This window comes from Choloepus didactylus, chromosome 2, assembly GCF_015220235.1.
Source record: "Choloepus didactylus isolate mChoDid1 chromosome 2, mChoDid1.pri, whole genome shotgun sequence".
Classification (NCBI taxonomy): Eukaryota; Metazoa; Chordata; class Mammalia; order Pilosa; family Megalonychidae; genus Choloepus; species Choloepus didactylus.
In genome coordinates, this window is record NC_051308.1 from 89,380,418 (window position 1) to 89,404,478 (window position 24,061).

The window sequence follows — 24,061 nt, forward strand, 5'->3', positions numbered from 1 at the left end:
ACACACACACATATATATGAAAGGAAATGTAAAACTGGACTGCCATATCTTTAAAAAAAAAGTTTGTGTCCCCATTACAAGTAAACTACAGCAAATTACTCAGAGTGTTCAATTTACATTCTTGGAATTTTCACTAAAAAAGAAAAAATAGCATAAACCCAGCAACTATACAAAATAAAGGAAAGCAGTAGCCCTGCCCTTATGATGTTTAGCCTGAAGAGTTTTTACAAATAAAAATATTTCACAGGAAAGAGAAACAGTAAGAATAAAGAGCTATTTTAGAGTTTATACACATTAATTTTTCATCTAAAATCTCAACATGGTAACTATGAGAATCCACCTCTCAGATGTCCAACAGTAGGGAGCATAGTTGACTATGGGCTCCACCTGCTGTGCTCTGAAATCCATCTCTGCATTTATTCCAAGGCCACCGTGCCAGTTTGAATGTATTATGTCCCCAGAAAAGGCCATATTCTTTAATGCAATCTTGTGTGGCAGACGTTTCAGTGCTGATTAGATTGGAATCCTTTGAGTGTTTCCATGCAGATGTGACCCACCCAACTGTGGGTGATAACTCTGATGGGATAATTTCCATGGAGGTGTGGCTCTGACCATTCAGCATGGGCCTTGATTGGTTAACTGGAGTACTATATAAGCTCAGACAGAAGGAGCAAGCTTGCTACAGCCAAGAGGGACACTTTGAAGACTGCACAGAAGCTGAGAGAGGAGCTGCAGATGAGAGACAGTTTGAGATGGCCGTTGAAAGCAGACTTTTGCTTCAGAGAAGCTAAGAGAGGACAAATACCCCAAGAGCAACTAAGAGTGACATTTTTGAGGAACTGCAGCCTAGAGAGGAATGTCCTGGGAGAAAGCCATTTTTAGAAAACAGAACTTTGGAGCAGACGCCAGTCACGTGCCTTTCCAGCTAACAGAGGTTTTCTGGACACCATTGGCCATCCTCCAGTGAAGGTACCCGATTGTGGATGTGTTACCTTGGACACTTTATGGCCTTAAGACTGTAACTGTGTAACCAAATGAACCCCCTTTTATAAAAGCCAATCCATCTCTGGTGTTTTGCATTCTGGCAGCATTAGCAAACTAGAACAGCCACTGTTCCCACAGGCTGCTTCCAGCCAATACTAAGACGGGGCAGCTTTTGGGAGAAGTGGGACCTCACTGGTGACTTTAGCTTGAGGACTCCCCAGTGGCCTTGCTAAATATTTCTTGGAACTGCTATACATTCTGAGACACTTCCACCCAATCTTCCTTCCTTCCCTCTCTTCTTCCCTTGGGGTAACACTTGCACTGTGGTCGGAGGCTCTCCCAGTCCCTCATGCTCTTCCCCATTTCTCTTATAGGCATTTCCGCTAATACATTTCTTGAACATTTAATCCTGTCTTGGTGATGGCTTCCCAGAGGACCTGGAATAACACAGTCCATTTTATCAAGTCAAGACCATAGAGTTAATTATACTGACACAGTGTGAGTAGTACTGAACTTTGTCTTCTGAGACAAAGAAAAAGAAAATGTCAGACATAGCATCTTTCCTTAAAGACTGAACACACCGCAGAAAAGACTTAAATGAAACTAAAAAGCTAATGTTCAAAACATGATCTACAATAATAATCTAAATTTTATGGAGTATTTTAAATCTGCAAATCATTGTGAGCAGAAGTGGGCAGGACAAGCTTCACAAGGGAGCTAGGCAACTAAGATCTGGACAGATGGGAAGGAGGAGGAGAGCAATTCAGATTCATACCCTTTCTAGGGAAGAAAACAGGTCTTTAAAAGATGCAGGCAGAGGTCTAGTAAAGAAGGAAGCTTCAAAGTTATAAAGATATTGCCAACTGCATAACAATTAGAAAACAGGAAATAAGTCTCCATAATTCTGTAACATAAATAATCCTCAGAAAACACTGAGTATTGACTGTCCAGGATACTTAAGGCATTTGAATACTACAGAGGAAAATATTTCAACTTTGAGAAAAGTCATAAATTCAGGAGGCACTATGAGAAGCATTTTATTTGACCGTTCCTTGTGTTTTGTTTTTGCAGGTGAGTTTTTTCTTTTTCCATTTCTGTGTTACAAAAGTAATATTAATTTCTTTCTCAAAGAGTAATGTTGATGTCCAAAAGAAAGACCACATTCAAACCCTTAGGATCCACACCAATCCCTTTATTCTAATTTTATCCATTTTTATCGTCCTTGTAATTCCACCTTTTCTCTTCTTTATCCTAGTAATGTGGGCTTCAATTAGCCTTTCAATTGAAAGACTACAGGCTCCACAGAAACTATAAAACTATTTTAAGAAAAGCACTTAGGGGATCCAAACACGTGAAGAAATTTTAAAAATCTCTCTGGCACTCTCAAGAGCATTATAAATCACTCATTCCCTTTCCAGGACTGCAGCTTCCCAAACCTGATCTTTTCATTGTTACAGTCTCAGAAGAAAAATCCATATTTGAAAATCACAGTATATCTTCTCAGGTGAGCTCTAACTCATAAGAAGTCTATCCTATTAAAATGTATATTAAAGAGGACAAAAATATCCTTATATGACTATACTAAACAATACAGTAAATATTTTTAAAAAAAAATCTTGTAAGCAAAGCCTTAGCATGAAATTAACCCCAAATACACATATACAATGAAACTTTTCAACTTTAGGTTACTAAGATTTGTTTATATGAATGTACATGTGTGCACATATACCTACTGTTCTAAATGATGATGAACTTCATTGTTCTTGGCAATAAACAGAATTGGACAATTCCTCCAAAGTGGAGAATGTGAAATGAATGATTTACTTGAGGAGGGGAAAAAAATAAAGAAAACTCTTACTCTGGGAGATTACGATTATCAGTATGCTAAACTGGTACTCTATCCCACTATAAGAAGGAATTTCAATGAAAATTCTCATTTTCCCCCAGAAAATCTGAGACTATAGATCAACATCTTGTCCACTTAAAAGTTTGAGGGGGACACCGTGAAAATTTCATTTCTCATTTTTCCTCTATGGAGCTAAACAACATTTTGTGGAAGGGGAAATTTTGGGGAAAAAAATAGCCTGGAAGCATACTAAGTATACTTAAGCAAAGATATCAGTGGTCTCACAGTATCAGGGACACAAAAATTAAAGTGTAAGTACCAGAAGAGAGTCCCCAGTAAACACTTCAAGGCCTCAAAAAGTAAGCAAAAAAACAAAACAAAACAAAACAAAACAACATAGACTAATCAAAACTGAGACAAAACTGGGAGAACTGGATAGCCATAACAAAAAGAATGAAAGAGGACTCTTACTTCACACCTTATACAAAAATTAACTCAAAGTGGACCAAGGACCTCAATATAAGAGAAAGTACCATAAGACTCCTAGAAGATAATATAGGGAAACATCTTCAAGACCTTGTAATAGGAAGTTGCTTCTTAGACCTTACACCCAAAGCACAAGCAATGAAAGAAAAAACAGATAAATGGGAACTCCTCAAAATCAAATGCTTCTTTACCTTAAAGGAATTTGTCAAAAAGCTGAAGAGCTAACCAACGCAATGGGAAAAAATATTTGGAAACCATGTATCTGCTAAGAGACTGATATCTTGAATATATAAAGAAATCTTACAACTCAACAACAATAGTACAAGCAGCCTAATTATAAAATGGGCGAAAGATATGAAAAGACATTTCTCCAAAGAGGAAATACAAACGGCTAAAAAGCACAAGAAAAAATGTTCATCTTCACTAGCTACTAGGGAGATGCAAATCAAGACCATAATGAGTTATCATCTCACACCCGTAAGAATGGATGCCATCAAACAAACAGGAAACTACAAATGCTGGAGAGGATGTGGAGAGATTGGAAATCTTATTCATTGCTGGTGGACTGTATAATGGTATAGCCACTCTGGAAGACAGTCTGGCAGTTTCTCAGAAAATTAGATATTGAATTACCCTGTGATCCAGCAATTCCACTTCTTGGTATATACCCAGAAGATTTGAAAGCAGTGAAGGAACAGATATTTGTACACCGATGTTCATAGCCTCATTGTTCACAATTGCCAAGATATGGAAACAATTCAAGTGTCCTTCAACAGATGAGTGGATAAACAAAAGTGGTATATATATACATATATATACACATATATATGTATATATATGTATGTGAATATATGATAGAATACATGCACAGTAAGAAGTAACAAGGTCCTGAAACATATGGCACCATGGATGAACCTTGAAGATATAATTCTGAGTGAAATAAGTCAGAAACAAAAGGAGAGATACTGTACCTTACCACTTCTATGAACTATCTGAACAATGTAAAATCAATGTCCTATAATGTAGAATATAGGGGACCTAGTGATAGACACTAGCTGTTGAGGGGGAATGATAATCTAATAGGTTCAGTTATGTTAATGATGGTGAATTCAAAGGTATGGTAATGGATAGGGGTGACGACTGTTTGTTAATGGGATTATAAGTATCATAGCTGTACTGAAGGTGAATAAGGTTGAAAGCAGCTGTTTCAATGCAGATTTCCAACACATCAACACCACAAATATAAATAGGTGCTTGCATTATATATTTCTAAGGTATGACACTAGCACAGAGAGTTGACAACAAAAGGGTATATGGAAAAAATCTACATACTGCATATAGGGGACTATAATTAATAGGAAAACACCATACTAGTATTACACAAATACTAGGGACAAATAATTGAGGGCTGACAGGAACTACGAGATGTTTTGGGTCATGAGAATTGTTTAAAATGGAGAGTGATGAGGCTTGTACAGCTGAGTGACGATAATGTGAGATATGGATGGATTATCGTAGACATTTCATATGCTATGTGAACTTAGAAACCCCAAGCTTTTCAAGTCAAGCCCTTGATATTGAGGATTGGGTGAAACTTATGGTTGTAAAGGGGAGGCTAAGCCCATCTATAATTATGCTTAGGAGTCACCTCCAGAGAACCTCTTTTGTTGCTCAAATGTGGACTTTCTGGCTCTAAGCCTAACTCTGCAAATAAATTCATCACCCTCCCCCCAATGTGGGACACGATGAAGAAAGAAATTTTATAATGATGAAAAGGTTAATTCAATAGGAAGATATAACAATACTAAATTTGTATGCACTTAATAACATGGACTTAAAATATATCAAGAAAAACCTGATAGAACTAAAAGGAAAACAAAAGACAAATCCACGATCACAGTTGGAAATTTTAGCACAACTTCATTGGTAACTGATAGGAAAAAACAAAAACAAAAACAAAAACAATTTCTCTAACTATAGAGAAGATTAGAAAAATATGATTACAAAATTTTTCTAATTGACACTAAAACAAGACATATGTAGGTCATAAACAAAGTCCCAACAAATTTCAAAGTTTTGGAATAACACTAAACTTGTTCTCTAATCACAGTGAAATTAAGCAAACAATAACTTAAAAATCACTAAATGTGATGGGCGAAAGAGATCACAATGAAAATTAGAAAAGTTTTAAAACTAAACGGTAATAAAACCTCAAAACTGGGGGGATTACAATGGAATACAAGTCAGCAATTTAAGAAAAATGGACTACTGATGCACTCAACAATATAATATAACACTATCCGGTAATAAGACTTACTATATTAATACTGTATCAATCTTTACCATATTGTAAATATAGTAAGTATATGTTTATAGCTTTATATATACTATATAAAGCTATAAACATATAAAAGATATAAAGATAGAAGTAAAGATATAAAGATAGATTATTTTTATTGGTACAAAGATAGACATGTAATTGGTACAAAGTAGATCAATGGAACAGAATAAAGGTCCAGAAATAGACCCACATATACATGGAACTGATTTATGACAAAGATGCCTCAGCAATATAGTGGGGAAAACATGGTCTTTTAAAAATAATGCTGGATCAATTAGCGACCCATGTGAGAAAAAATGAACTTTGACATCTACTTCATACAAAAATCAATTCCAGATGTATCATAGTCTTAATTGAAAAAGGAAAAGAATAGAATTTCTAGATTACATCAGAAAATACTTTCATCACTTTGGGTTAGGCAAAGCTTTCTTAATTAAACAAGATACACCACACACACAAAACACTAACCATAAAAGAAAAGATTAATAATTTAGACCCCCTTAAAATTAATAGCTTCTGTTTGTCAAGAGAGAGCATAAAAGAATGCAAAAGCAAGCCATAGAGAAGTTACCTGCAATGCATGTATCCAACACAATTAGAGAAAATCTCATTTTAAAATATGCAAAAGATGAACAGGTATGGAACTAAACAGGATTTCCTAGGGGCCAATAAACATGTGAAAAGGTGTTCAACCAAAGTAGCCATAAAGGAAATGTATACAAAAACCACAGTGAGATACCACTACACATTACCCAACTGAGAAACCACAACACATCCGCCCAAATGGTAAAAATTTAAAAGTTTACCAAGGGTTATGAAGCTTGTTACTGCAAAGGAGAAGCTAAACTTGCTTATAATTGTGCCCAAGTCTCCCCCTGAGTACTTCTTTGTTGCTCAGGTGTGGCCCTCTCTCTCTAGTTAAGCCAAATCGGCAGGTGAACTCACTGCCCTCCTCACTATGTGGGACCTGATGTCCAGGGGTGTAAATCTCCCTGGCAAGACAGGATATGACTCTCGGGGATGAATCTGGACCCAGCATCAGGATGCTGGGATTAAGAACATCTTGACCAAAAGGGGGATGCGAAATGAAACAAAATAAAGTTTCACTGGCTGAGAGATTTCAAACGGAGTCGAGAGGTCACTCTGGTGGACATTCTTATGCACTATATAGATAACCTTTTCTGGGTTTTAATGTATTGAAATAGCTAGAAGTAAATAACTGAAACTATCAAAATCCAAGCCAGTAGCCTTGACTCTCGAAGACGATTGCATAACTATGTAGCTTACAAGGAGTGACAGTGTGATTGTGAAAACCTTGTGGATCACACTCCCTTTATCCAGTGTATGGATGGAAGAGTAGATAAATGGGGACAAAAACTAAATGAAAAATAGGGTGGGATGGGGGGGATGATTTGGGTGTTCTTTTTTACTTTTATTTTTTATTCTTATTCTGATCCTTTCTGGTGTAAGAAAAATGTTCAAAACTAGATTGGGGTGATGAATGCACACTATATGATGGTACTGTGAACAGCTGATTGCACACCATGGAAGATTGTATGGTATGTGAATATATCTCAATAAAACTGAATTCAATTATATATTTAAAAAAGTTTACCAAAGGTGGGTGAGAATATGGAGCAACCGGAACTCTTAAACAGACCTCAGTGAATGTAAATTGGTAAAGCAACTTAGAAGACTTGTCAATACTTACTAAAGACAAACATGTATACTCTCTGACTCAGAAATTCCATTCCTTGGTATATACCTAAAAGAAATGCATACATATGTGCACCAAATATATAAGTGTGCATAGCAGCATTATTCATAAACAACCCAAAATGCATAACAAGAAAAGAATGGATAACACATTGTGATACATTCATACACATGGAATACAAGGCAACAACGAAAAATAATAAACTACTGCTACGTGCAATAACATGGATGAATCTCATAGACAATGGGAACAAAAGAAACCACACACAACACAGTCCATACTGTATGATTCCATTTTTTAAAATTCAAACAAAGTCAAAACTAGCCTATGGTAATAGTCATCAGAATGGCAGTTAGCTTGAGAGGAGATAATAACTGGGAGGGGAAATAAGGGAGGCCTCTGGGGTGATGGTAAAATTCCGTATCTTTGTCCCATGGCTTTTACACAGGAGTATTCACTTGGTAAAAATTCAGAGTTCTATTTTTAACATTTGTGCACTTTGCTGTATGTATATTACATATTATACTTTAATTAAAAAACAGTGAGATCTGAGGTGATTCTAAGGAAATTATTCTTTATAAAGATGAAGTCCTTAATTCAAAAATAAAGGCACTGCTTTCTTAAAACTGGCTATAAGAAAAAGCCATATTTCCTAAGCGTGATGTCCAATTTCTATCTATTCTTACTAGAAGTACTTATGGTCTTAAGAAAACTCTTAACATCCTTAATGATTGAAGACAATACAATGCCAATCCCCTATATGTAATTCAAAATAACATTTTAAAAAGGAATCAAAACTTAAAAGTATGCTGAAATTAAAATAACATTTCTAGAATCTCAGATTATAAAATTCTAGATGAAGTCATCAAAGATGAACTCATTTTTCTTTTGTGGTGCCTTAAGCATATCTTTGATCTATTTTCTGAGTATTCCTGCACTAGCTGTCTCAAAAAAATAATACTAAAACATTTCCTTTCCTAGTAGCTAGCGTAACTGCAAGCACATAGCTGAAGATACCAGTCGTGCCCCTGACCTTCTCTATTATTATTTTTAATATGACATTTATATATAAATAGGGTATATGCGGTCATTTTCTTCTATGCATTTTATTTTTAGCTTGACACAAAAATATTTTCTAGCTCTCTGGATTTCATTTATGATGATGAAGCTAAGTCACTTTTGGTTTAAATACTGTCCCTTTAACATTGAAGGAAGTCACTATTGTGCAAAGAACATGGACTCTGGAGTGAGACAGACCTAGGCTGGAATACTAATTTTGTAATTTCTTATATGTGTGATGTGGTAAACACTTAACCTTCCTGAGGATTTGTTAGCTTAAGTGTAAGAAAAGAAATACAGTTTTGTATTTCTAGAATAACTGTCAAGACTACATAACATGATGTGTACAAAAATGCTGAGCATGGTTTCTGGTACACAGAGGATACTTTAGAAATTGCAATTTTTTTTTTTCATTATACATGTACAATTGTCATAGTCTTGTAAAAATACCACAAAATTTTAAGCTAAAAAATCTGGGTTCAAGTCAGATTTAGTGGCCATATCATTTTAAGCCAACAATGTAATTTCTCTGGGTTTCAATTATAAAATGAGGGAACTCCTACCTGCTCTGTGGGGATCAAATGAAAATATGTACAGAAGTGCTTTCTAAACCACAGGACTTCACAACTTTACACTATTAATGTTGTCATTATATTGATCATCATCTGAATGTTAGCAAGTTTCTGTGCTGGTTTGAATCTGTTATGTACCCCAGAAAAGCCATGTCCTTTTAATCCAGTCTTGTGGAAGTAGATCTATTGTTGGGTGGGACTTTTTGATTAGATTGTTTCCACAGAGATGTAACACAGCCCATTCAAGGTGGGTCTTAATACCCTTGCTGGAGTCCTCTATGAGGATAAAAGACAGATGAAACTGAGAGAGCTCAGAGACAATTAGAGACAGAAGCCCAGAAACATTTTGGAGAAAGCCACAGAAACCAGAAACTAGACCTGGGAAAGAAGGACCAGTGGACTCCGGTCATTGTGCCTTCTCATATGACAGAGGAACCCCAGATGCCATCCGCCTTTCTTCAGAGAAGTTATTGTCCCATTGATACCTTAATTGGGATATTTTCATGGCCTTAGAACTGCAAATCTGTGAACTGATATACCCCCATTGTAAGAGCCAATCCATTTATGGTATATTGCATTCCAGCAGCTTTAGCAAACCAAAACAGGTACTCCAAGCCTTCTTGAGTAGCCTGAAATAATTCATTTTTCCATATGGAAGCTAATTTGCTTTGAAAATACTTTGCTGTCCCTTAAGGACTACAGAAACCATTTAATTTATTCCTTATTAGGGTGTGTAGGCAAAGCAGGGTAGCCCCAGAAGTTCCAAGGATTCCTCAGTAGCCCACTATTTGAATCTACCTTAGAAAGTTAACATAATTCAAAGAAACATGCCAGAAACTCATGGAAGAGAAAGGAGGGGCACAGAGAACAGAAAGATCTGCTTGATTCTCCAAGGGTTTCCTGATGCCCCATGGTACCACTCCAAACCTAAACCTTTTGGCTCCATTTTGATCTAGAAAATCAGTCATTCCACACCAAAGGACTCTCATTCTGGAGCCAATCAGATTCCAAGGGCATGAGTAGGAGGAGTTCCACAGGCTGCTCACAATTATCCAGAAAATTGGGCTATGTCGAGTAAAGAATGGTGGACTGCATTTTGTTCCTGTAAATGCTGCCATTCAAACTAGGGCTCATTCATGAGCCTCTATAATGGGAGATGAATTAAAGTAAAGTAGTCAAATAGCTAGTAAATTGTATTGAGAACAGTGTCAACTCAATGAAAAACGATTTTTCCCACAAAATCTCCTGTCTAGAAAATAATGTAAATAATGTATGATTATTTCTAGTTTTAAGAGTTCAGTGATCATTTGCATTCCTCAAAAGCGTGCAGTATCAAAATAATCACTCATCAGTATCAAAATAACATCTGAAAAGCTTCAATTTTTTTATTGAATTTTAAAATTAAGATTCATCAAATTAAGCCATTTTAAAGTACACAATTTAGTGGCATTTAGTGTATTCACTATGTTGTGCAACCATGACATCTATCTAGTTCTAAGACATTCTCATCACCCCAAAAGGAAAACCCATAACCATCGAGCAGTCACTCTCCATTCTTTGCTCCCCCAAACCCTGGCAATCATGGTGAGCTTTCTGTCCTAATGATTTATATATTCCAGATGTTTGGAATCTTTTGTTTTTATAATAAATCCAGTCTTGTTTCATAAAAACTATTTGATACAACAGGGGTTAATTTTTGACCTCCCACAAGTCATTATGTTATCAAATTATTAACCCAATGAACAAAGTTATTGATTTCTCTCTAATATATTCAATCCCTCCCATTAAATTCACAGCAGTAGCCTCTTTTTCAGAAAGGAGTTCTTCTAATCAGAAAATTTAAAAAAGCAATATGCCTTCAAATTAAATTGCACACCAAGGGCTACTTCAATCTATACTGTTGCAAGCAATATTTTAGCTGATTAATAAAACTGACTGGACTTGGATCTTACAAAGAGCTGTATACCTAAAAGCAGGCCACTAAATCACTGAGACTCCATTTGATATGACAGACCCAACACAATAACAGACAGCCAGGTAAGGTCTTCATAGTTGAGACACAGAGCTAATAACTCACTTAGGAATTAACTATTAAATTCTACATTCAAATACAATATTTTGGAAATTTTTTTTAAGCCCTACTTAGAAGCACTGCAAATTTGAATAGGCACAACCATATCGGATCATGCAATGTTACAAAATCACTTTGGAAAATCCAAAAAGTGATTTTTCTCAAACTCTTAGAATTAGGTAGAGGAAGAATCAAGACCAGAACCTGATCTCCTGATGTCTAGCTCTTTAAACTTTGCCAACCTGACTACCAACCTAAAACAGATTTTACATCATTTGTGTAAATTAGAAAAGTGCTAAAAAAAAAATCGGGGGTGGTAGTATATTGTTCCCCTTCTCAAGGATACTATTTTAAAACATGTTATTTTCTAACTGGAAGGGAAGGAAGGAGGAAGACAAGGAAGGAAGGAAGCAATGGAGGGAAGGAAGGAGAGTGAGACAGACCAGCAGGCCAGTTTTTTCATTTGCAGAATCCTTTGACTTCTACTATTTTATTTTCAGCTCTATTTCCCCACATAAATTTATGACAACAGAAGAAGCTATGAACCATTTCAATTTTCTTCTACTCTGAAGAAGATATTAAGAGACAAACTGGAATTGATAGGGCCATTAAAACATGATAAGTTTTTAAAGTCTTCCCTCTAAACTGACAGTTCAGATAATTTCTCATCTTACCAGAGCCACAGAAAACTTTTCAACTTCAAAGATCGAATTTTCTATACCTTTGAAACTGGAGATGACTCCTAGACTTAGTGTAATTGAGATTCTCCTAATAATTTCTATCTCAATTTAAGAGCACAGAGGATTCTGGGAAGACGGTGGCATAGAAAGGAGTGGAAGACTTAGTCCCCCCCAGAACAATTCATAAATGACCAAAAAACCAGTAAATAACTTGGAATAACAGCGGGGAGACAAACGTGACTGTCCACTCATCATCCACCAACCTGAATTGGGAGGAATGCCAGAGATCACAGCATAAAATCTGTAAGTAAAACTGCGGACCCGCACTGACAGCCGAGAGCCGAGAGCCGAGAGCCCCTCCCTCACGGAAGCCACACGGTGCACTCTCTCAGCCCAGCTCCAAGTGAGGTTTTAATATTAACTGCTCAATACAGATAGTGAATCCTCAAAAGCAGACAGAGGCTTTTGGTGACAACAGACCTTGGGAGACTCGGGGGACATATCTGTCTCAGGATAGGGAGCCCAGAGGATCGGGTGCTATCTCTGGCTGACGGGTGAACCTGGGAGTTTTTCTGTCCCTCTCTCTCCATGGAGAAAACCTCAGCTGTTCTCAGCCTGCAAGGCATTGCAGTAAAGACAGCCTCAGACATTCTGCATTCTGAAACAAGCTGAGAGCATGCTGCGGCATGGCCCGGCGGCCCAGGGCTTCCCTTGAGGGACAGCGTGCATTGGTGACATAGCACGGCATTCCCTCAGCTGAGCTCCTGGAGGATCATGGCTGGGAGGGGGGACCTGCTTGGAGAACCCAGGAATGCTACGCCAAGTCCGGTGGTTTGTGGGACAGTGAGAGAGAGGGTCTGGGGCTGAACTGAAATGAAGGCTTAGACTCTTGCCGCGGCCTTGAATCTCCTGGAACCTGGGGGATTTGAACATTAAAATTGCCCTTCCTCCCTGGCCACCAATACAAACACCCCACATTCAGGGTGCATGGTTCCATCAACACACCCAAACTGAGTTCTCCACCTGAACCCACAAGAATCATTTCCCCACACACTATGGGAACAAGGTTGAGAACTGACTTGAGGCATATAGGCGACTCACAGACGCCATCTGCTGGTTAGTTAGAGAAAGTGTACGTCACCAAACTGTGTTTCTGAAAAATTAGATCAATATCCTTTTTTTGTTACAACTTGAAAGAACCCTTTCAAGCAAAACAAATGCCAAGAGGCAAAAAACAACAGAAAATCTTAATGCATATGATAAAACCAGACGATATGGAGAATCCAACTCCAAACACACAAATCAAGATATTGGAAGAAACACAGTACCTCACAAAATTAATCAAAGAACTACAATCGAGGGACGAAAACATGGCAAAGGATTTAAAGGACATCAAGAAGACCATGGCCCCGGATACAAGTGACATAAAGAAGACCCTAGAAGAGCATAAATAAGACATTGCAAGAGTAAATAAAAAATAGAAGATCTTATGGAAATAAAAGAAACTGTTGGCCAAATTAAAAAGACTCTGGATATTCACAATACAAGACTAGAGGAAGCTGAACAACATCTCAGTGTCCTAGAAGTCCACAGAACAGAAAATGAAAGAACAAAAGAAAGAATGGAGAAAAAAATTGAAAAAATCGAAATGGCTCTCAGGGATATGACAGATAAAATAAAACGTCCAAACTTAAGACTCATTGGTGTCCCAGAAGTGGAAGAGAAGGGTAAAGATCTAGAAAGAGTATTCAGAGAAATTGTGGGGGAAAACTTCCCCAACCTTACACAATATAAATACACAAAGCATAAATGCCCAGCGAACTCCAAATAGAATAAATCCAAATAAACCCACTCCAAGACATATTCTGATCAGACTGTCAAATACTGAAGAGAAGGAGCAAGTTCTGAAAGCAGCAAGAGAAAAGCAATTCACCACATACAAAGGAAACAACATAAGACTAAGTAGTGACTATTCAGCGGCCACCATGGGGCGAGAAGGCAGTGGCATGACATATTTAAAATTCTGAGAGAGAAAAATTTCCAACCAAGAATACTTGATCCAGCAAAACTCTCCTTCAAATTTGAGGGAGAGCCTAAATTTTTCACAAACAAATGCTGAGAGACTTTGCCAATAAAAGACCTGCCCTACTCCAGATTCTAAAGGGAGCCCTACCAACAGAGAGACAAAGAAAGGAGAAAGAGATATAGAGAATTTTAACAGACATATATAGTACCTTATATTCCAAATCACCAGGACACTCATTTTTCTCTAGTGATCACAGATCTTTCTCCAGAAGGGACCATAATTTGGGACATAAAACAAGCCTCAAGAAATTAAAAAAAAAAAAAAATTGAATATACTCAAAGTACATTCTCCAACCACAATGGAATACAATAGAAGTCAATAATTTTTGAACTGTAACTCCACTATTTACTTCCTACATGATATAAAATACACAAACTCTAAGGACAAATCAGTGGTTTTGAACTCAATGTAAAATATGTAATTTTAGACAACTATATAAAGGTGGGGGAATGAAGGAGTATAGGATCATAGTTTATGTGTCCTATTGAAGTGAAGGTGGTATCAAAGAAAAACAAGATTGTTACAGATTTAAGAGGTTAATTTTAAGCCCCACAGTAAACACAAAGAAATTATTAGAGAATATAACCATAGAGATGAACAGTAGAGTTTGGGTTAAGAGAAATGGGGAAAAGGGCAATGGGGAGTTAAGAAATGAGTGTAGGGCTGCTGTTTGAGGTGAAGGGAAATTTCTAGTAATGGATGGTGGGAAAGAGCATTACAACATTCTAAATGTGATGAATCCCACTAATGGAAGGCTAGGGAGGGGGTGGAATAGGAAGATTTAGGCTGTATATATGTTTCCCCAGCTGAAAAAAAAAAAAAAAAAGACAGTCTAACTAGATGACAACTGAATGCTAAGGATGAACTTGGATGGGATTGGAGGGTGGAGGACAGGTGGCTCAAAGGGACACAGTTGAGACATAAGGAAAAGGAAACATAGAACGTAAGCTTTGTATCATTGTTGAATCTCTTGTACTTCTTAGCTGTGCTTAATGGAATTGCATAAAAGAATGTTCTTGTTCATGGGAAGTATATATGTGAATTATAGTGTATGTTCAAGGATGTGTGCAGCTAACTCTCATGTGTTCAGAAGACAGAGCAATAGATGATGGATGATAGGGAGGGAAAGAAATAGCGATGTGACAGCATGTTAAAGTTGGTGGACTGAGCTATCGGGAGAGGGGGGTCAGGGTATGATGGAATTCTGTGTATGGGGCTAGTATTGTTTTTGCAACTGTTCATATAGCTTTGAATTTATTTCAAAAAAAAAAAGAACACAGCACATTGTATCTCTAGTATATGATCCCCTGAAGAGGAGTTGTCATAAATAAGTGTGATAATATGAAAGAACTCTGCAAATTTGAAATTATAATAACAAATGAAAGGCATTTCATTTCAAAAATGCTGATGTGAATAAGATTCACCATTCTTAATCATAAAGCATCAAATGCATTTTACCTAAAATCAAAAGCAAGACAAGCATGTCTACAAGGATGTCTACTACCTTTGTTTCAATTTAACAATATACTGGAGGTGCTAGCTGGTGCAATAAGAAAAGAAAAATACAGAAGAGGAAAAAGGGTTAGTGAAGAAGAAACAATTGTCTTTATTTACAGATTACATAAATACAAAGTGTCTGAGTATAAGATCAAGGAAAGATTAATGTGAATTCAGTTCTGTGCCAGATAGCCAGACTAGAAATTTAAAGGCATATTTCTGAGAGTGCATCATGCTGGATATTAGTCTAGATATAAAAATGATTGAACAGGTAGACCACATTCACTGGCCTTGAAAGGCACACATAACTAGCTTTGAGGGCTATGGGATGGGGTCATAAAACAAAAGCCTATGGCTCAAATTGGATACAAAAAGCAAAGGAAAGTAGATGCAGAAGTTTAAGAAGAATATTCAATTCTGAATTATTTATAAGTATGCTATCCTATTTGTGATTATCACAACCCCCTGAGGTTTCCTGTGTGGGTAATGGGCGACTAAATCCAGATCAAGAGGAGCAGGAAGTAGATTAATCATAAAACACTTGGCCCCCAACAGTAGGACCCCAACAAATTTTGTTTTCTCTAACATTTTATGACATGTATATCACTGCTCACCTCCATGATCAAAACTGTTATGAAATTAGTTTTAGGCAATATATATTTTAGTACGATAGTATAAGCCTCAACAAGTTTTATTTTCTACCTTGAATTTTGAAATGTTTCATAACCTTATGATTTTTTTTACCCACATCTTCTTAAAATTTAGGTAATTTAAGCTATTTGGCAATAATAAGGTATTTTCAACTACATTTTTATAAGTGTAAATAAATTTTGTACCAAACAAACATCTCTTAAATAACAGTGAAAACCCAGGAATGGATGTGACTGCTATAAGAGCTTACAGTCTACAAACCTTTACAACAAGCCCCACAAATACGCCATACTACTGTATCATCGATTGCCCAATCGCTGCCCATTCTATCCCCTGGTACCTATACTCTCAAATTCAATTCTCAGCATTTTCTCAATATAGTTGATTTATATTAGTGAGGGCTTACAATATTTGTCCTTTAATTTCTTGGTTATTTCACTCAACATAATGTCCTCAAGTTTCATTCACCTAGTCGCAGGTCTCATGACTTCATTCCTTCTTGCAAGCCATTCAATATTCCATTGCACATATATACAACAGTTCACCCTTCCATTCACCTACTGAGGTGGTAGTATCTTATTGTGGTTTTGATTTGCATTTCCCTAATAATGTTCAGCATTTTTTTCATGTGCTTATTGGCCATTTGTATATCTTCTTTGGAGATATGTCTATGCAAATGCTTTGCCCATTTTTTATAGGATTTTTTTTCTTTTTTTAACTGTAATTTTATTGAGCTATATTCATACACCATATAATCCATCCAGAGTATAAAATCAATGGCTCACAATATCATCCTATAGTTGTACATTCATCACCACATTCAATGTTACATCATTTTCATTACTCCAAAATAAACAAAAAAATAAAAATAAAAACAAAAGACAACACCCAAAACATCCCATATGCTTTATCACCCCCTATTATTTACATAGTTTTTTGGCTTTATTACTCATCTGCCCACACACAGGATAAAGGGAGTGTCAGTCACAAGGTTTTCAAAATCACATGGTCACATGATAAAAGCTATACAGTTATACAGTCATCATTAAGAATCAAGGCTACTACATTACAGTTCAACAATATCAGGTATTTCCTTTCAGTTATTCTAATATACTAGAAACTAAAAAGGAATATTTTTATAATACATAAGAATAACATCCAGAATGACCTCTTGACTCTATTTGAAATTTCTTAGCCACTGAAATGCTATTTTATTTCATTTCTTTTTCCCCTTTTGTTCAAGAAGGCATTCTCAATCCCATGATGCCAGGGCCAGGTTCATCCCTGGGAGTCATGTCCCACTTTGCCAGGGAAATTTACACCACTGGGAGTCATTTCTCATGTAGGGGAGAGGGTACTGAGTTTATTTGCAGAGTTGTTTGCCCATTTTTAAATTGGGTTATTTGTCTTTTTGCTGATGAGTTGCAGGAGTTCTTTATAAATTCTGGACACTAGATCCTTACCAGATATATGGTTTCCATATATTTTTTCCCATGCTGTAGGTTGTTTATTTATAATATCCTTTGATGTACAAAAGTTTTAAATTTTGATGAAGTCCAATTTATCTATTTTTCTTCCATTGCTTATGCTTTTGATGCAAAGTCTAAGACTCTAATACCAAATATAAGGTCCTGAAGATACTTCCCTGTGAGAAACTATATACATTTTTATATGTTCCTTAAAACAAGCCAGAGGCTACTTAACTTGTCAAATTTCAAAACTGGTAGAAAATTTATCTTCAATAATCATTTTTGCCTTTTACAAGCATATAATCAATATATTATTTATTGTTTCATGGAGGTCAATGGTTTTTTGGTATTTATTAAGCTTCTTAGACATCAGATTTGAAGTAATTTATGTATTTCTAGCTCTGAATGATACATCCAGGTAAAAATAGATTTCTGATCAGTATATATTTATAATCTTCCAAAATGGCTAGGATCAAGAAAAAAAAGAAAGAAAAAAATGACAGGAGTGGGCAGAGGGTATAACCACCAAAATGCAAGGAGAACTTTAATGAAAGATGTGTGATTTTCAAAATTAAACACCAATCCTGTTAGGTTAACACATGTAGGCAAGTGTTTTTATAAATGTCATTTTAACTCAGTAAATATAAAAGGAAATAGATATGTGAGTATACTTCTGACTTCCTACTGGCTAATATTTGCTATTCGTTAAAAAGCTAAATTTGATTGTTCAGAAATAGTTTATCTAACTTGTAAATTAGCCATGATTCTTGTTTTTTCTCCATATTAATACAAGACATATGTGTAGTTCACTATTCATTCGCAATCTTTACTGGAATGGTAGGTAAGAACAATGTGAGTATACCCACCACACTTCAAAAGGAATAACTTTGTTTAATGTACATAACTTTTTCTAATGTACTTTGTAACTGAGTCTTTGGCTTTGATGTGGATTGAATTGTGTATCCCAGTTTGGACATGTTCTTTGTCTTGGTCCCCATTCTGGTGCATGTGGACCCAAAAACAGGAGCTCTTCGAAATGTTACTTCAGTTAAGGTGTGGCCCAACTGAATCAAGTTGGGTTTTAATCCAGATTACTAAATTCCTTTATAAGCAGAATAAATGTCAGACAAAGAGAAGCCTGGAGAGCATCCAGAAGCTGGCAATCAAAAGAACCCAGAACAGAAAGACGATGCTTCCATGTGCATTTCCATGGGACAGAAAAACCAAGGACCAAGGGTTGCTGGCAGCAAGCCCTGGAATGCCACAGTTTGTGGGGAGAAAGCATCAATTTGCAGACTTCTCTATTTTGGATTTCTACTTGCCTCAAAATTGTGAGCCAATAAATTCCCATGGTTTAACCCAAGGCATTGCATGGTATTCATTTTAGCAGTCAGGCAACTAAAACAGTTTTCAATATGGATTTGAATGTAGGTAAGGATTAAAATAAATCATTCTGTATTTGCTACATAACCTTGAAAAGAGATAACTTGATGGTTATTCTCTACTGACAGAGAGAGAATTTTTTGTGTCCAAGCAGAGCACATTTATTTAAGTCAGGAAATAGTTTTCTTCCAGGCTCACTATTAATGAGGGAGAAGGGAAATTTCAAAATAGGGCATAATAACCACACAAAGATGTTTGATGTGACATAACTCAGAGTAAATCAACAGTATCAGAGAAAACAGGAGGCAATGATTTTCACTTTCACCTAGTGTCAAAAAATAACAAAGGTGACAAGAGAGTCTCCATATTATCTCTTCATAAGGGCACGGTCACCTGGAACTCCTTTGGGACTTTATTGTATTAGCCTGAGAGGACCTTCTGTTTCTTTCCTTGTTGTAGTAGAACTAAACCGAGGCAACACTGCATCTCCTCTCTCATGAGTATGCATGGAACACATGGTCAAAAGATCACCTTCAGAGTTCAGTCTTAAGGACCTGACAGTGTAAGTGTAAGATAGCAAACATGGTATAGTGCAAAAAAAATGACGACAGAACAAATCTAAAAATTTGTAAGATAAGTTTCTGAAATATAGCCTGGTAAATTAAGTTAGAAAAAAATGAAGTGGAAGGCCCTACCTTGCAGATCTTATAGAGCGATTCCTGACCATCTCCTCCAGTATCTTTAAAGTAATCATGTGCAGGAAATGTACGATGAATATCTCGAGTAATAACACTTTCCTGGGCTGAGTCCTAGAAAAGAAAAAAAAATAGAACTCATCATTAATTTTACATTTCTTTTTAGTTATGAAAAATGACGTATACACACATTAAAAAAATTTAAACACAAACACAGTATACTGAATTTAAAAATCTCCCTTCCATCTTAGAACCATAAGTCCCATTCCCCAGAGATACGTGCTTCCAATAGTTTCTTTTATATCCTTTCATCCACTTATCTATAAACATATGTGTGTGGGTAAAGAAAGGAAGGGAGGGAAGTTGTACACACATTCTCCATCCTTTGCTTTATCAAAGAAAAACAGAAGCAAACTATTTCTGCTCTTTTCACCTTAACAGGATAACCTATAGAATGTTCCTCATCAATACATACATATATACTTCATTCTTTATAGTAGCAGCTATTTTTAAAAAACGAAGTCTCTGTTCCTTTCACTTAATAGTATAACATATACAGTGCTCCTTATCAATAAATGCAAATATACTTTGTTCTTTTTAATAGAAAATGTTAAAATGAATGAGGTACATCTGGATATTGACATATCATAATTTATTTAACATTATCCTACTAAAGACCATGCAGTTTTATGGCTTTTTTTCCCATTTATGTTACAAACAATACCACAAGGAACATTCTTGTAAATCCATACAGCTTGCATACATATTCAGGGATAGAGTCCTATCGGTGGATTTGCTTGTTCAAAAGAAATATACATTTCCATTTTTGATAAAAGTACTTTCCGTTAGAATTGTACCAAAACATATCGTCAACAGTGGTACAGTATGTATTTCTCCACATCCTCAGCATTCCACATATTATCTTACTTTTAAATCTTGACATCATAGTAGGTGAAACCTCAGACCACAGTAATTTGAATATATTACCAAACTTTCCCCCTTGCTCGGTTAACTACCCAACTCACTCACTCCACACAATAAAGAGCCTGCATGTTACTATATTAATATAACATATACTTTAAAGCTAAACCTAGATTTTTTTTTCAGATAGATATGGGATCTGAAAACTTAAAATTGAGTAAAATTCTAAACCTTATAAGAAACAATTAATAATTCACTTAATTTTATTTTATTCCTGGAATTGTTGGCTATTTAATCTGTTTAAATGTCAAGAAAATAGGATGGCACTGCTTCTAGCAACCCTGAAGATGAAGATACTTTGCACAATTCAAGGAACCATAAAAGACTACTAATTATAAATTAAAAGTTTTGTTTAATGTCTTGTTTTCATAAAGATTTGAACAAAACCCCTCTTCAGTGTCAAACCAAGAAAGGGGAAAATGTTTAATATAAGAGTTACTTTAATGAATGCTATTTCCCATTCTCTTTCTAGCTGTGAAGTATATAAGAAGGGGGTAGTTGATTAGCTCAAAGTTAAGCAAGTGCCTTCTCGTGCTGTCTTTTTCATTTCAGCTGCTACTTCATGCTGGGTGGTAATTCGATCCTATATCATGTAGAGAATGAAAGGAAGCAAACTGAAAAGTTCAAAATTTGCTAGCAAACACCAACCATATTGCAAATCAGTCTAGAGGAAATTCTGCTGGCTTACAGGAATGGAATGTTGAAGTTGAAAAAAAAATGGAATTTTTAAAAATGACCACAACTTCAGTAGACAGATACCCAGAAAGTTTATATTTGTCAAGATAAATGCAGGTTCTCGTAAGAAAGAAAATGTTGGCCTGGGGTGGGGCTACAGAGCAGGGTAAGGATAAAGGGAATGCATAAAGAAATATATTATGATATAAGGAAATCTTTCAACTTAACAACAAAAAGGCAAACAACCCAATTAAAATGGGCAAAGGACATGAACAGTCATCTCTCCAAAGAAGACATACAAATGGCCAAACAGCTTATGAAAAGGTGCTCAACATCATTAACCATCAGGGAAATGCAAATCAAAACCACAATGAGATATCATTTCACACCCATTAGAATGGCTGATATTTTAAAAATGGAAAATAACAAGTGTTGTAGAGGATGCGGAGAAATAGGAACTCACATTCTCACTGGTGGGAATGTAAAACGGTGCAGCCGCTGTGGAAGACAGTTTGGTGGTTCCTCAGAAAGCTAAGTATAGAACCACCATATGATCCGGCAATCCCACTACTAGTTATATCCAAAAGAATTGAAAGCAGAGTCTCAAACAAGTATTTGCATAACGATGTTCATAGTGGCATTATTCACAATTGCCAAAAGATTGTAGCAACCAAGTGTCCATCAACTGATGAATGGATAAATAAATGTGGTATATACATACAATGGAATTATTATTCAGCCATAAAAAGGAATGAAGTCCTGACACATGTGACAAGGATGAACCCTGAAGACATCATGTTGAGTGAAAAAAGCCAAACACAAAATGACAAATATTGTATGATCCCACTGATTAGAAACAACTACAATAAGCCAACTCACAGAGTCAAAATCTATAATAAAGGTTATCACAGGACAGGGTGGGAATAAGGAATGGGAAGTTAAGGCTTAAATGTACAGGGTTCCTATTTGGAATGATGGAAATGTTTTGGAAATAGATGGTGGTGACAATAGCTCAAAATTGTGGACATAATTAAGAGCACTGAAATATATATCTGAATGTGATCAAAAGGGGAAATGTTAGATTGTATATACAGTAATAGTAAAAAAAAATTATTTAAAAAGCCACAGAAGTATACTATACAAACAACCCTAAGTTAAACTATGTACTATAGTTAAAATTACAATTATAAAAATGTGTTATGATCAATTGTACCAAACGTTCCACACCAAAGCAAGGTATTAATAATAGGTAGTACATGGGAATCCTGTGTTTTATGCATGATTGATCTGTAAACCCACAACCTCTCTAACAAGGAAAAGAAAAGGGGGAAAAAAAAAAGACAGAGAGAGAGATAAAATATATGTTTTATCTGGTTTGGTACAGAGTCCTAGTATGGGAATCTGATCCCAGATAGATAAACATTTTCACTGCTCAGGTTTTCTCCAACAGAAGGTTTCTCTTTTCACACAGCAATATTTCCACTTACAATCTACTTGAATAACCAGGGAAAATATTACTGTTGCTGTGGCTGAACTGCTCCAGGAGCCAAACGTGCCTAGAGGCTCAAAGGATAAACATTTTTGCACTTTTTCAAGACAACATGGGAGAGAAATCACTGGACTATGCTCCCTAGAAACAGTATATATATTTGGCATCATACTATGTTTAAATGGTACCCACAGTCTGAGACAGAGAAAGAGAAATTGATAAAATTTCTAGACAATAACTTTGCATAATACTCAGTAATTTTTTTCCTATGCCTACGTGTTTTGTCTTTCTTTTAAAAGGGCAAAAATTTAAAAGGCTTTCTACACATAGGTGTTTCTAAAGTTTTCTTCCTGTAGACTGCTCTCAGTTACCTCAGGGAATAAATTCTGCAACTTCACTGGAGAAAGAAGTAGCACAAGTTAAACACCTGTCTCTCTTGGTTTCAATTTTATAGACTAAAATAAGCTATTTTGCTACATTTTTTCATTGATCCTTTTAATATAAGTGAAAAGTCAAGAGGTACCATAGATTCTTAACAAATGGACAAATAGAAATTGTGTAATGGACTAGTGAAAATCAAGAGAAAATAATCCCACTTCCCAATTACCCATAATTGCTGAGAGTAGAAACTGTATTTTAAGAACCCACATCTAATCCTCCAAATTCACTCATTCATTCAACAAATAATTTTTTCTTTGAGTCAGGGAGTCACCAAATCTAACACTCTTTGAAAGGAGGACAAAACAATTTTTCTTTTCAAACTTAATGCCTTTCTTTCTAGACCTACTCTTATTGTAGCTGTCAATTTTTACAAGCAATAAAATGAACAGCGAGAAGGGACAACAAAAAGCCCAAATAATTCATGAACTGAATAATCTGGAGTTTAAGGGTTTCATGTGAAAAAGAGTTTTGGGTTTTTTTCAATTATATATGGCTAAAAATACCTCCAGCACAACCAAAACTGATACAAGGTCTTTTTCTTGGAAGACTCCCATAAACAGAGCCTCCCTCAGTCTTACCAATTATCTTCAGAATCAAAAAAAGAAAAAAAAGTCATTCCTCCTGGGCAGCTAATTCACCAAGCCCCCAAAACTCACACCTTGGCCCAGAATTTACTTCTCAGTAGATCCATATCCCATTTTCATCCTCAGAGTCCAGAGTGGAGGTTCAGTAATTTTGGAGGCAGAAAAATTCATTAGCTCTATTTCTGGCTTCCCTATTTAATAACTGTAAGATGTCAGACAAGTTATTTAATCTCACTAAATTTCAGTTTCTTTGTCTGTAAAATGGGATGAGATAACATTAATACATAATGTTGCTTAAAATGAAATATGTGTGTAAAGTTCTAGCATATTGCCTAGAATAAACTGAGTACTCAA

The 24,061-nt window shown here is 35.9% G+C and overlaps 1 protein-coding gene across 6 annotated transcripts in view; it reads right to left on the reverse strand.

Annotated features, from left to right (window-relative positions):
- RABGAP1L (RAB GTPase activating protein 1 like) overlaps positions 1-24,061 on the reverse strand; it is an 891,828-nt gene that overhangs the window by 366,576 nt on the left and 501,191 nt on the right. For all 6 annotated transcript variants that reach the window (XM_037825297.1, XM_037825298.1, XM_037825302.1 and 3 more), the window contains one exon: positions 19,538-19,651. In XM_037825297.1, coding sequence (XP_037681225.1) covers positions 19,538-19,651 — 114 coding nt within the window. The remainder of the gene's footprint in view (positions 1-19,537; positions 19,652-24,061) is intronic.